The sequence below is a fragment of the Peromyscus californicus genome, unplaced genomic scaffold, assembly GCF_007827085.1.
Source record: "Peromyscus californicus insignis strain IS unplaced genomic scaffold, ASM782708v3 Scaffold_12__1_contigs__length_115047231, whole genome shotgun sequence".
NCBI lineage: Eukaryota > Metazoa > Chordata > Mammalia > Rodentia > Cricetidae > Peromyscus > Peromyscus californicus.
In genome coordinates this window covers 78,709,749-78,724,292 of record NW_026294413.1, presented here as the reverse complement: position 1 = coordinate 78,724,292, position 14,544 = coordinate 78,709,749, and the positions used below count along the sequence as shown (strand labels likewise).

Sequence of the window (14,544 nt, the reverse complement as noted above, 5' to 3'; positions counted from 1 at the left end):
TCTAAGTCATTTGCTCCTGAGTATCAGTGAAGTGGAGAATACACCTGTGATGGCTATTCTTGGTTGTCAATGTGACTACATCTAAGGTCAACTAACAACCAGAAATAGAGGACAGACCTATGGGCCATTTCTGCTTCATTTGAAGTAGGTAGATCTATTTCTAGTGTAGATCTTTGAGGTAGGAATTCACACCTTTAATTCAGATCTTTAATTGAGATATAATCTGGACCATGCTTTCTGCTGAACACATCTGGAAGACCTGGAGAAAGGAAGCTTTTCCTCTTTCTCTGCTTCCTCTACCTTCTTAGCACATCCATTCCTTCACTCTCATTAGAGCATACATTTTGAGATTACAGCATACACTGCAGACAGCTGACACATCCAGACTTGTAGACTGAGCAACTACTGGTTTCTTGGACTTTCCATTCATAGACAGTCATTGTTGGATTAGCCCAGAGTACAGCTTGTAAATCATTATAACAAATCCCTTTTCAATATATAGAGAGATTCATTTTATAACTTCTGTTGTGCTACAGAGCCCTGACTAACACACCAGGCATGTAGAGAGGACATTCTCGAACAGTTTGTGTCTCATAAGAGTCTCAATTCACTTACAAATTCCCAATGGCCACCTTCCCTTAACCTTACCCTTCTCTAGGCACTTGTTTACTTCAGGAGACTCAACTCTCCTCCTCTACATAATCCTGACCAATTCTTGGCATGCTTTATTTCTCATATTATTGTGTATGGATATTAGAATGGTATTAGAGTCCATTTACAGGTTTCCTAGTGGCTTTACCCAGCCGGTTTGCTTAGAGAGGATGATTGGACCACTGGCCTGAGTTCAGGTGTCTGAGATGGTCTGCACTTGGCTGTGCTGGGGGAGGTCTTTTGCTCCACCCCTTGGCATTCCTTTAAATACACTAGGGCAGAGACAGCCAGGCCCCTGGAGGTTATCCTGTATTTACTTTCTGTTTCTTCGATGTCTATACTTCTAAGTAATATTTGCTATTGCTCCTACTCAAGAGTATTCTGGGGAAATGCGGGGATAATGAGTAGCCTCCCCATAGGATGAGAAGAGCCAACTATTGTCAGTATTTATAAATGAGCTTTCAACTCCTCATGGGTGAAGTAGTGAAAAGATTCTAATGAAGCAAAGAGAAATCTCTAGCTTTGGATGGAGGAGGAGCTTCCCTCCCTTCTTCCCTTCCCTTCCCTTCTTTCACTTCCCACCTTTCCTTTCTTCCCTCCTTTCTCTTCCTCCCCCCTTTCCCTTCCTCCCACTTCCCCTTCCTCCCATCTTCCCCTTCCCCATCTCCTCTTCCCCTTCATTCCCTTCTTCCCTTCCTCCCTTCCCTTCGCTTCAGTTCCCTTTCCCTTCCCCCTTCCCTTCCCTTCCCTTCTTCCCCCTTCCCTTCTTCTTCCCCCTTCCCTTCTTGTTCCCCCTTCCCTTCTTGTTCCCCCTTCTTCCCTTCTTCTTCCCCCTTCTTCCCTTCTTCCCCTTCTTCCCTTCTTCCCTTCTCTTCACTTCCCTTCCCTTTCCCCTTACTCTTCCCCTTCCCCTTCTTCCCCTTCCCCTTCCCCTTTCCCTTCCTTCCCTTTTCCCTGTGTCACAGCAGAGACTCCTGGAAAGAAACATCAGCTTCTGGTCAATTCAGGAAGAATTAGCAAGGAAGCAAAGGCTGTGCCCCATGACATCAGCAGTCTCTTCTCTGGAATTCTATTGTATCCTGGAGAGCTTTTGGAATCCCCTGTGATGTCAGTAGTGTTGTAGCAACACCACGTGAGCTTAGGACATTAGTTCAGTGCTGTAAGGTTCACCTACAGAGATGTGGTCAAGACTGAGGCGTCTAGTTGAGAGAGAGAATACACAGCATGGAGAGACCAGAGCAAGGAAGAAAGAAGCAGGCCCTAGGTCTAAATGGAAAACTTGGAGAAATCTCTGGTGCTGGGGAAGACACAGTGAGTCCAGTAGGGCTGGCCAGCTTTCTGGATGTGATGGTCTTGAGCTTTCCAGAGCTAGGGCTCAAGATCTGGGAACTTGTGGGAAGGAATAGGCCTATCCTGCTCTGGGTTCCTAAAGAGCAGACCCACATCAAGGATCCATGATGGTTAGTTTGGCAGAATCAGGAATTGACAAGGCTTTAGCTGCTTTGCTGGGTACCATCTGCTTTCACTCTGAGTGGGGAAGGAGGCACAGAGGAGTTAATGAGATATCTGTACCATAACTGTGTTCCCTCCTCCACACACTGGAGTTCTTTACTTGTGTGCCAATAATAATAGGGAAAGGAGAGTGCCCTGGCAAGCCTGAGGTTCTCGTACTTGACATCACAGCCACTATCAGGGCAGGGTCCACCAAGTACTGCTGTCTTCAAATGACCCCTGTGGTTTCTGGGTACCAACTGTTGATGGCACACAGGTCTGCAGTTCAGCCTGAGAGCTGTTAGATTCAGTGGACCTGGACGGATACTGTCCCCATCCTGCCAGCTCTGGGTGTCTTGGATTGTCAGTGAGGATGGCTGTGAATCTGGTGACCATGTTCTGCCCCTGCATGGCTTCCCCCATTAACATGAGAGTATGAAGCGTAGATTAAGTGAGGCAGGCATCCATAGACTACCTGAGTGTGACAGTAGCAATTTTCTCCTGGTTTTTCAAAGCACTTGGCTGAGGGCTCTGAAGCTATAGTGTATTCTCTATAGCCGTGAATAAGCCTTAGGAGGATGCACCCTGGGTCACATTGTCTAGGGAGACAGAGGAAACCTGCTGACTTCTGAGATTTCCACCTTGCTATTGACAGATGGGAGAACTGACATCCACAGAGGAAGAGACTCAAGTCTTGTCTTTGAGAAGCTTCTAGAGCAAAGTCTCATGTTCCAGTTACTTCCTGAGCATCCTTCAGTGTGTCAGGTTTGACTGAGATGAGGTGGTGCATAGGGCAGGTACTGTGCTTTGACTTCTAGAATAGGGAATTACTGAGATACTTCACTTTGTCTAAATTGGTTGTCAGTGTGATATAACATCTGAATGGAAAGGGTTTACCCCACATCAATCATTTGTTCTTTGTACCACCAAGTACACTTCTGAATCCACACTCCAAACTTCTGAAGAATTTGCAATCCAGGCTAAACATGGTGCTAGCTCCTCATTTCAGGACTGCCAGGAAATTCACAAGTGTGAACTGCGGCTCTGGGAATGGTCCAGGGCAAAGGACCCCCTAATAATGTCTCCTGTGTCCTTTGCCTGCCCTTCACATGCTCCAATGAGTATTCTTTAACCTGGCTGTGCCCATTTCCTTCCTAAGGGCATGTGCTTTGTCACAGGTGGCTCCAGATCAAGAAATTAGTCTTTGTGTAGCTCTAGGTGAAGCAACATAGCAGTGTCACACTACAGTCTCTCCCATGACTGTGACACATTTGCCCTTACATATCTGTGTATGGCATCCCCCTAGCCATTCATCTTTCCTCAATCTTGAGTGCAGGAATGGACAATTAATGGGAGTGTTTGCTCTTTTTGTCTCAGGGCTCACCTGGAGAACCCCAGTTCTTAGCATCTCCAGCCTGACATGTCACTAGTTGATCACACATTGGCTAATATTGTGTTGGCTGGAATTTATTGTACTGATGATTCAGGGAAATTTTTCTCACTAACTAAGGGACATTTCTTTGTTCTGACAGGACACCCATAAGCTCCACCACACCCACATACAGTAACAGCCTTGTGGATCCTCCACAATGTGCTTGTTGACATCAGGGGACTGATCTTTCCTCTCCTCTGTCCTGACCTTTATTTCTCATGTTATTTAGCAAACTTTATTTCTCATGTTATTGTTTGGGGATCTCAACAAGGGGCCAGTCATTTCCTGGGATGTGTTTTGAAGTGAGTGTTCATCTTCCCATACATGAAGTAGTGATTATACTCTAATGAAACAGAAAGAGATCTCTGGCTTTGTAAGGAGGAGGTGTTGAAGGTCTTCCCTTGTGTTTCTGGGAAGGCTCCTGGGAATGGCAACATGGTTCTGGTGAAGTGGAGAAGAGCTAGTTAGTTGATAGTTGAGGTCTGCTGGAGGTGACCCTAATCATCCCTTCTATGGTGATTCTATTGTCTCCTGGAGAGTCCTTGGTAATCTCTATGATGTCACCTGTGTTGTGGTAACACCAATGCCAGTGGGTTATTCATTCAGTTCTCATAGACTCAGTTGGCAAGACTGAGCAGGCTGCTTGGGAGAGAGAATGGGGAACATGGAGAGACCAAAGAGAGGAAGAAGGAAGCTGGCCTCAGTGTCAAACCTGGAGAAATAGATGGATCTGTCTAAGGCACAGTGACTACTGAGCAGAGTAAGAGAAGTGTGCTTGAGGAAGTGAACTTGAACTGAGATTTCTGGTAGTAGAGCTCAGCAGCAGGGAGTTTCTGAGTAACAATGGGCCAATCCAGCTTCTCTGGCTTTCTAAAGAGCAGAGCCAGAGTCAAGAGTTTCTGATGGTTAGTTTCTGGAGAGCTATGAATTGTCCAGGCTGCAGCTGGGAATTCTTTCATTTCATTCTTAGAGGCAAAGAAGGGCAGGAGGAACAGACTGACTGCTGAGATGACTCTCACTGGGTAGGGTGTTGCTGCACTTCATCCCAGTGGATTTCTTCAGTTTCCATGGGAATATGATTCCAATAGGAAGTGGAGAAACTCCCCTGGACACACAGCAGATATACAGAAGCTTTGGTCCTGGACACATGTTATCAGGACTTGGTTCTGCAAACTACTAGGGACAGCAGGACTTACTTGCATCACATCAGATATGACCTACACTGTCCTCCAATTCTCCTTGGCTGGGCTTGCTTAGGCCTTCCAGGACCCGGGGACTACATTAGGGAGGGAGGCACAAGATTATCCACAGTGCTTGAGGACAGAGACAGAGCTCAGGGGCCCCAGTGTGAGGATAGCTGACCTGCTGTTTGGAAGCTTCACTGGGCTCCTAGCATTTTCTCTTCCTTAGGCTTCGTCTTGGGACTCAGCATGGACTCTCCTGGCCCTATGCCATTCTAGAATACAAGTTCATTTGTCTTTGTCTACCTGCAGGGACTACTCGGGTGGCACCATCCCAGTGCTCCACCTTCACTGAGCAGGAGCAGGAGCAGGAAATGAAAAAACTAGAGAAACTCACCATTCGTCTACATGATATGGAATGTGAGAGAAATGAGCTGCGTGGAATCCTGGCCAATTACACAAACAAGGATTTGAACAACAGGTAGTTTATTCCCAGTTCTCTGCTGGCCATCATGACCCCACAGTATCAAGCCCAGAATTCCTGAGGAATCAGAGGGTGAAACTCCATGGTGTCCTGCTGCCTAAACTAATTTTCATGAGTTTTTTTAAGATGCAGAACTTGGAGCCTGGTTAGGAGTGAGATGGGGTTGCAGGCTTGTCTGCTTCCTCCAAATGAAAAGCAGAGCCTATGGCTTGAATCACAGTCTGAGGATAGGGACAGTAGTGTGTGAGCTCTCATCATGCATTTCAAGAGGTCTTGACAGGTGTGGCTTGTGGGTGATGCTAGGTGTTGTGAGTTTGTGTTGAGTCTTTGTACTTGACCAGCAGATTACCGTGTGCTGAAAGCTCCTAGCAGCAGCTGGAGGGGCCTGGTCCATTCATCCATCTCAGGGTGTGGCTGGAAGGCCTGGAGCTCATCACAGCTCCCCTCTGGTCTTCTTATACTTTGCGACAATGCCACATACCAATATTTCTTGGGCATCCTGATTTCATGTGGGTTGGGGTGTGTGTGTGTGTGTGTGTGTGTGTGTGTGTGTGTGTGTGTGTGTGTGTTCCTGAGAGCCTGAGGGCATGGTCTGAGGATTTAACATAGCTTCCAGATGATGGCACTGCTGACGCCAGGGAACCCCACATTGAGCTCCGTGCTCAACTTGGTAGAACATTCAAATCACTAGTGAAGTTTACAAAACCATCCTGAAGTTGGGGCTCCCTCCTGGAAGTACTGATTTTGTGCTCTGGTCCTTTGTGTAGCAATAGACACCCAGGAATGAGAATCCCTGTTCTGAAGACAGGAGAATGTCCCCATAGGTTTCTGGTGAGTCCACATATGTGACACAGACTCCTGAGAACTTCTTAGAGTGCTTATCTATAGCTCCAAGCCCACTGTGGGTGCTCATGCATCATTGGATTCCTCCCCTTAGACCTCTTGGTTGTTCTGTCCTGGGGACAGGATAGGATGTTTAATAAGCACCAGGAGGTCCCACTGTTTAAGTGCCAAGATTTGTCATCCACTGGCCTGGGGTAGTCCATGGCACAGCTTCTTTCATGTGTTCTTTTTGGCCTGTGTTCATGGGTTTTTTTCCCTCCTGGGTCCATGCCCTACCACAGGCTAAATTTTGAACTCGAGATGCTTGAAATGGAACACAAGCAGGTGATGTCAGCTCTCCAGAAATTGCCCATGGAGATTAGTGATGCCTTGAACAAGTGCAAGGGACTGATTGAGGAGACGGAATACTTTAGGTAAGTGCCTACTGGCTTGGGAGGGACTGTTTCTGCCTTTCTTTGTCCTTGACTCAAAGTGAAGGCTCTGGTTCTAGCCTGTGTGCCTCTTAGCCAGCATCCTCCTTTGTGACCCTTGGATTTGTGCCTCTTGGACTCAGTTTTGTTAAGTGTGGAAAAACACTGAGGCCCTCCCATCATTGTCCAGCTGTGGGAGCCCTTAGATAGGAATATCCTTTGTATCATGAAGGGGATGTCCTGAAGCCCAGGGCCACCAGAGCTCTGGTTAGAGCATCACAGATCTGGTTTGCCTGGGATCTGTAGAGAGAATTTATTCTGGTTGGGACTTCTGCCCTCCTTCAGAGAGTGTTTGCCCTCTACCTGCTGATGCTTTCCAAGACCATGAAGAGTTAAGCACAGGTGTGGGCTGCCCCCTGTTCTTTGAGGCACATGATCCCTTTTGGTACCAGGATTTTCAGAAGTAAGTTGAATCTATCAGGAATTTGTTTATTCTCTGGATTTGGCCTGCATTTGAGTGATGCTGCCTTGGATACTGAGAGCTCCATTCTTGTGCTGTCTGGGGGCCTCCGACTTTTCAGGGTTAGTAGCATTTAGAAGTAGAGATGGCAAATGCAGCCTCTCTGGGGCTCACCATTTCTTTTTTTGGTGGTTCAGTTACCTCCATGGCCGGTTCCTACAAGAGTGTAATCACCTAAAGAGGAATGTACGTGTGTTGACGATCCAGAACACACAGCTGTGGAAGGAGCAGATTGAACTGCAAAAGACCTGTGAGGAGGTGAAGAAGCTCTTGAAGGAGGCCCATGAGAAGATCTGTGACCCCTGTGCTGAGCAGCAGCAGGTAGGCTGAGGCACTAGGGGCAGGCTGCCCACCTGTCCAACCATAGACATAGAGACACCCATGTAACCATCCACCATCCATGCAGACTCCCACTTACATACCATCCAATTGTTCATTTCTGTGATCATTCACAAGTCTCTCTGTAGAGTTAGCCTCTTTCAAGATACTGGATGACTGGCAAACAAACCCTCCTGCTCTGCTAGAAGCTGCAGTACATTCAGAGAGATGGGTCAGTCAGCTATAACACACCTACATGTTATTATGTTACCAGTCTGCTATGTAGAGAGCTACTTGGAGAATATCACAGAGCTCTCATTGATTAGGTCAGTGGCCTGTGGCTCATTTGCTTTGCAGATGTCATGTGAGATCTCAGGTAGGAAACAGCTTGTAAGAATTAGAGCCCAGGGCCAGTGCAAAGTGAGTAGTTCTCATTTTGGGGTCAATTTTGGGGTGGCATGTGGTCTTCTCCTTTCTTCCTACATCCCAGTGTGCTCTCTTTCCTTAGCTTAACTCTTGGTCCATACTGTCAGAGGCCTGTGTATCAGCTTGTCAGCCTGTTTTCTATGGGTGGTGCTGGACAGTTCTCCCATCCTGGAGTTTCCAGTCTGGAGCTGACTGAATGACCGTAGATGTGGTAGGACTTTGACAGCCTGAGGGTTGGAGTGACTGATTTGAGGCTTCAAGAGAACATTTTCTCCAATCACTTCAACATAGTTTGACTAGGCTGTGTGCTCTCCTCTAGGCATTTTTAGTTCCCAAGTGACAGATAGCTGTGTTGTAAGTCTCTGCTGAAACATGTGATGTGCATAGTCTAAATTCAATTGTTCACTCAATATGATGTACCCTTCCTTGTTTTCTGCTCACTTTTGATTTCTGTGGTCGGTGTGTGATCTCTGCAGGCATGTGTAAATGTGTGCATATGTGTGTGTTCAGAGGCTACATAATGAAATCCTATGTTGTCATCTGTTGTTCCACCCTTGTTCACTTGAGCCCAAGTCATTCACTGAACCTAAAAATTTCTGTTTGGGCCATTCTCTCTGGCCAGCACTCTGTCTCCCCTCTTCCCCAGGGGTCCTTTTGTCTTGTCTCATGTAATTGTAGTAAGTTTAAATTGCTTTCTGTTGTGTTTATACACTTTTATTGCTTTGGTATACATGTGTTTTTTTTAATAAATAACAAAAATCAAATAATACAGGTATTTTAAAAATAAAATTAGACTTCTTCCTTTTCACTACTCAAAGCTAACACAACAGGAAGTGTCTGGTTTGTCTCATTGGCTTCACAACATGGAATCCCACAGTGCATCTCTTTGTTGACATTGTGTTTCTGACTATATCATGTACATGGCTGTGTCTTAGAACAGATTCCCTCTCATAGCTGTGTGGTGTGCTGTGTTCCTGAAAAGCACTGCAGGTGATGTCACTGGCCTCCTTCTGACTGACCTTGGGGTGAATTCATATCATATGCACTTTAATCTGTTGACAACCTCCTGGGTGTTGACCATGGGTCACTCTCTTTCACTTGAGCTATCCAGGTCTTCTTGGAGGAGCTAGGATAAGTTTAGTGAAGAGATTATGATGGATTACCTTGCAAACTGTGGGATCAATGAGTCTTGGGATGTATAAAGTTCATGGAAGGAAAAGAGTGCAGGCCAGGGTAGCAGAGGCTGGCTGAATCTAAGAGCCTTGTACAAAGCAGGGAGGACCCATGACCTCCCCCAGAGCAGAAAAGCTGCTACAAGGCAGCAGTCCTCTCTTGGCCATCTGTTCAGGAAGTGAGTGTGTGTGTGTATGTGTGTGTGTGTGTGTGTGTGTGTGTGTGTGTGTGTGTGTGTGTATCCTTGTTTGCATTTCTTTCCAACTGTGAGGGTGAACCTCTTTGTGTGTGTGAATTCTGGCTGTTCTTTCTACAGTAGTGTTCCTTTATGTTTGTGTTTATGACCTTGTGTAGGTTAATGGGTGTTTCTGTGCCCATGTTTCCCGTATGTATAGGGGTAAGTGCTTGTGTGTGTTGGGAGTATGAGTACTTATGAGTGCAAGTATGTGCTTCTGTGTGTGAATGTGTAAACTTGTGTGTGTGTGTGTGTGTGTGTGTGTGTGTGTGTGTGTGTGTGTGTATTTCTCCAAACTTATTCATGAAACATCTTTAATGATGATGGAGACCCAACATAATTGAGAATGTACTGTGCCCACACACTTGGCATCTATCAAATTCTGTATTCTTTTGCCCATCTTTCTACATGTCCACCTAACTCTCTAGAATGAAAGGATAGAAAAACTGCTGTAATTCAGTGGTTTTTAGTATTTGTAGAGTCAAAAACATTTATCTGCAAGGAAATCCTTGGAGCAAACCAAAGGAACTTGGTACAGGAAATTGAGGCCATTGTGTCTTTGAGGCAGGATTGGCTGGCTGAGAGTTTGTGTCCCTTCTATGCCCTAGGTCAATGGTGACTGCATACTCAATGGTCTGTGGCTTACTCTGTGCCCTGTCTTGTCCTCATCCACATTGCCTGCTACCACTTTCTTTCCACTTTTGCCTAACCTTGGCTCAGTTTACCTTGGCTGTGGCGCTTGGACTGGATGTTATTTGTTGAGAGAGTCTGACTTGCAGTGTGCAGAAGTCCCCTAGCCATGCTGAGGTGTGAGAAGGGGGATGTCTCAGCACACCCAACTTAGGCTCATGATGGTCTAAAGCACTCACCATGTGCTGTGCCTGCAGCACTCAGTAACTGCTTTTCTTCAGAGTTCTTCATTCTGAGTTAAAATCCACCTCATGAGGGCTGGGAGAAATGAGAACCCTCAGACATTGCTGGTCATATAAAATGTTATAGTGCAGTGAGAAGCCACACACACTTATTCAGGAGGTTGAACTGCAATCCCCAGGTGACACAGTGATCCAGAACATGAAATAGATGTCCCTAGAGAAGCTAGAGGGCAGCAGAGTTTTAGCAGTGTTCCTCAGAGTAGCCTCTAGTAGAAACTATCTAGATGTCCATTATTGGAAGAGTGTAGTACAGTGTGGTTGAGCCCTTCCATGGAATATCATTTGACTCTGATGTAGTCAGCCTTTTGTTACTCATACAAACTTCTGAAATGATCACCTTACAGGGAGGAACTGTTCCTTTTGGATCCTGGTTGTGGAGATTTTCTAGTTTCTTGAGCTCATTGCTTTGGGTCTGAAGTGAGGCAGCCTGTGGTAAAGGGAGCTTCTCTTGGAGGAATTTGCTCACTTTGAGGGCCACTGGGAAGCCCTGAACAAGATCAGTAGTCTGGTCCACCACCATGCAGTGGTCCTGTGCTGGGGTTAATTCCTATACTGCACAGCTTGGGGAACTTCCTAAGCAGGGTTTGCTAATGGGCCAGGACCCCAGAGGTCTACCTGCCTGTGCATTAGGTTACAGGACAGGCAATTCAGGGTCTGAACTCCCTATCTCTCATGCTTACTGTGTTCATTTCTCATCCAAGAAAATTAATCTTCTTCTCAATAGTATTTCTGGTGATTGCTCTTTATATTAACATTAGCTGGGAAACTAAACATGTTAGTGCATTACAGTGTGCTTGTGTGTGTGCATACATGTACTTGTGTGCTTTCCTGACTTTATGTGTGTCCATGTGAGTGAGCAAAAGTCCACTGAGAACACAATCTTCTAATGAGCAGGAGCAAGAAAACCTGGAGGAAAGACCGAAGGACCTGCTGAAGCAGAAGGAGCTGGTCACCCAGCAAAGGGACTTGGCAGAAAAGCTGCAACATCACTTCAATGTCTCTGAGATGAGGTAGGAGCCCAAGCTGGGAGGAGTGGTTAGAACAGGTAGGTCACCTGTATCTGGATCTCTGTCCTTTTTGGGATTCTCCCCATCTGGATGGCTCTCAGCCACAGCCAAGGAAAGTCCACCTCAGGGTATTGTGCTGGCCCAGTTAACAAGAACTTCTCCAGGAAACACTATGTTTGATCTTTAATGTTTCTGGGGAATGTGTACCCCTTATTCCCTTCTGAGCTCTCTGGTATCTTCTCAGTGTCCCCTGTGTCTCCCCATAAATCTCACTATGGTAGTCCTCAATCTAGCAGGAGGAGGGTTAGTTGTGGAGGTCCGGGTTTGTTCCTGTCACTTTATTTTCCATTTAGAACATCACCTTTACAGAAAAAGTCCTACTTGGGCAGATCTGCATGCAGCACACTCTTGCTGATTAAAGGCTCTCTGCACTGTATATCTGTCTCCTGTGAAAAGACTTTTCTGGACATAAGATTATTTAGGAGTTGAGGTGTTGAACTCAGGCAGGTTCCTGTGCTGTAGGAATAATCAGAACCTTCACTGCTTTTATTTTGTAGACTCACTAGAGGGTCTACATTCAGTTTCCCAGGTTGCTCATTCACCTGGTATCTAATCAGGGCCATCTATATCTTCCCTTAACTGTTTATCAGACACTGTTATTTTTTCTCACAACAATGTATCTAGAAAACTGGAAAAACATGCTGAATATCTTGCCCAGCACAGTGTAGTTCTAAGTTCATTTTCTAGTAGATTTTAAAAGCTGAGAATAAAACCCAGACCCAGGTATAAGCTGACATTTCTCTGCTAGGAAATGCAGGGATTGACCTGAGCTGAAAGATCACCCTGGAAGGTCCAGCTGACTAGAGCTGGTTCAGGCTCAACAGCTGATATAGCAGGTCCCCACCAGGCCTGTTCCCTAACTGCCTTCCTCCTCTAGGTCAGAAAATCTGCACCACAAGCTGGAACATGTCACAGCCCAGGATGAGAGCCTCCTGCAGAAAGAACTGCTGGAGCAGGAGCAGGAAGTATCACAGGCAAGTGAGCCACCACTGCATTCCAACCCCTGCAGCCATGGCATTCATGGGGACTGGGGACTCTTGACATTGGCTTCCGATGTGAATAGACCTAATTCTGTCTAGCCTGTGGTCCAGCCAGGCTGCTTCTGGGACTGATTGCCTTTCCTTCTCTCACAGCAACTATAGGAGAACTGAGGAGGCCAAAGATGCCACAGACAACTTGAACCCATGGTGTTCTCCACCCTAGGATCGAAGCCTCCTCAGAAGAAGACATCCTATGAGATTCCAAGGAAGCATGGCTATACTTTTTGAAAATGCTTTTTACAATTTCGACTGCCTTTCTACCATGTTTCCAAGGCCAGCCACAGGATGTTGGTCTGTGCTTCAAAGTCTGTTGCATGATTATCCTAATCTTATTATTTTAATTAAGCAAGCTGCGTAGCTTAATTTTTTTTTTGATTGTTTTGTTGGGTTTTGTTTGGTTTGGGTTTTTTGGTTTTCTTTGTTATGGTTTGAGGTTTTGAATTCATTTGTTCTTTCTTTTGTTCTTGTTGTTTGGTATTTTGATAAGGCTGTTTACTGTTTATATTGTGCTTGTTTTAAGGCACTATTGAGTAAAATGACTCTTTTTTTTGTAAATAAAAATTTGATTTCCCATTCTGAGCTCTTAAGACTGATTTCTCTGGTCAGTATTGCCCTGGGCTCAAAGTTTATCTAGCTGTGTCCCAGTCAAACAGCTTTAGGTATGATAGCCTTTCCTTCACTGACAGCAGCTCTTGAGGGACAACTGAGGAAGCCATAGAAGCCACAGTCAGCTTGATCGTGCAACATTCTCCACCCTAGGGTCAAGGCCCCCTCAGAGGAAGACACCCCTTTCAGCTGTGATCTCACCAGTGAGACAGACACCAGCTGACCTCCAGGTGGTTCAGCCCCATCAGATCCATGGTCTATTGACTCACTACTCCTGAACAAAAGAAAGCATCACTAACGAACTTGAGACACAGAAAATCTGAGAGAAGTGTTACTGAGAACCATGACAGTCAACAGAATGTATTCCTTGTGAAGGATACAACAATGTGAAGGGTAGAGATGTTGATAAGCAAGACTTTTTCTGTCAGTTTAATGTCCATGACTTTTGCAAGCTCACTGAGTCCTTAGCCCTCCCCATGTGGTTGGAAACCCATCACGGAAGATGATCTTGATGTCAAGTTGTTCTAAACAGACAGTTTCCAACTCTTCACACTTAATATCAGTTTCTAGGTCATGTGTGATGTTTCACTCCTATAGCTACAGAACCACCTGTAACTCCAGAACTCTAGTGTGCCCAGCTTGGCTTACATAGTGAGTTCCCAGCCAAGCCAGGGATACACAGGGCTTTGGATGTGGATGCTGTTTCCAACTCTGTATGCCTATTTCCTGATAGAAAATGTATCCATACTGTTCTTAGCTATCCCTAAACTATAGTATTCTGTATACACATTTTATGAAATGATCATGTGAATCATATTAATGAAACAGAACAGTACTGCTTTAATGCCTCTCAGGAAATCCAAATATTTACTAAGGGAGTATGCAAAAACTCCAAGACCTGCTTGCCATCTGGGCCTTGGTGATGTCCCTGTCTGGGCATCCAAGGACCATACCTTGTCCATGGCCCTGTCACAGATGTTGGCATCTGTGTTGATATCTGTGACTCCTGTTACCACTGAGGGCTTTGCAGCCACCTTCAGTCTGGGAACCACCTGTGACTATGGTACTTCAAGGATATGATCCCACAGGGGCAGTGTGTGTGTTTTAGAGGACTATGCTGCCACCGAGGTCCATAGTGAAATATGTGCCAGGAAGCTTGCCAAAGGCCACATCTGGGTCCATATCTCTGCTGAAACCAGGGTCTGCATTGATGTCCCAGGCTCCTAATGCCATCAAAGACATTGCAAATTCCTGGAATCTTGGCAGCCACATGGACATATCTGGGGCCTGCTGCTCAGTCCATGTCAATCTGAGTGACCTGCATTGCCAAACAGGGCCATGGAGACATGCAGACTCAGGATGCAACCTAGGATCATGTCTAGGTCCATGTTGCAAATGCAACCTGGTTCTATGTTCATGTCCATTGCCTGTGTTGTCAACCAAGAGATACACAGAAATAGTTAGTGTGTGAGTAGCCACTTAAGATCATGTTAATATTTTAGGGCTGTACTTCTTCCAGGGTAATATACCTCTCAGTGGCCTATGCTGCCACAGGGGCCATGGTGGCCTCCTGGTCTAGGCTGTTGCTAAGGGCCATGTCTGGAACCTGTACCCTGCCACAGCTTCAGTTTATGTTGGTGTCAGTGGATCCTGTTACCATGAAGACAGGATAGGGATTCAAAGAGTTAACCATGCCCCTCACAGGCTGCAGCACTAGGGAGAACTGGATCTGCCC

The 14,544-nt window shown here is 45.9% G+C and overlaps 1 protein-coding gene across 1 annotated transcript in view; it reads left to right on the top strand.

The window, feature by feature from the left end:
• LOC128106966 (RB1-inducible coiled-coil protein 1-like) overlaps window positions 1-14,544 on the top strand; it is a 129,439-nt gene that overhangs the window by 90,515 nt on the left and 24,380 nt on the right. The window contains exons 16-20 of the mRNA XM_052732333.1: window positions 5,068-5,236; window positions 6,364-6,495; window positions 7,150-7,333; window positions 10,991-11,106; window positions 12,041-12,141. Coding sequence (XP_052588293.1) covers window positions 5,068-5,236; window positions 6,364-6,495; window positions 7,150-7,333; window positions 10,991-11,106; window positions 12,041-12,141 — 702 coding nt within the window. The remainder of the gene's footprint in view (window positions 1-5,067; window positions 5,237-6,363; window positions 6,496-7,149; window positions 7,334-10,990; window positions 11,107-12,040; window positions 12,142-14,544) is intronic.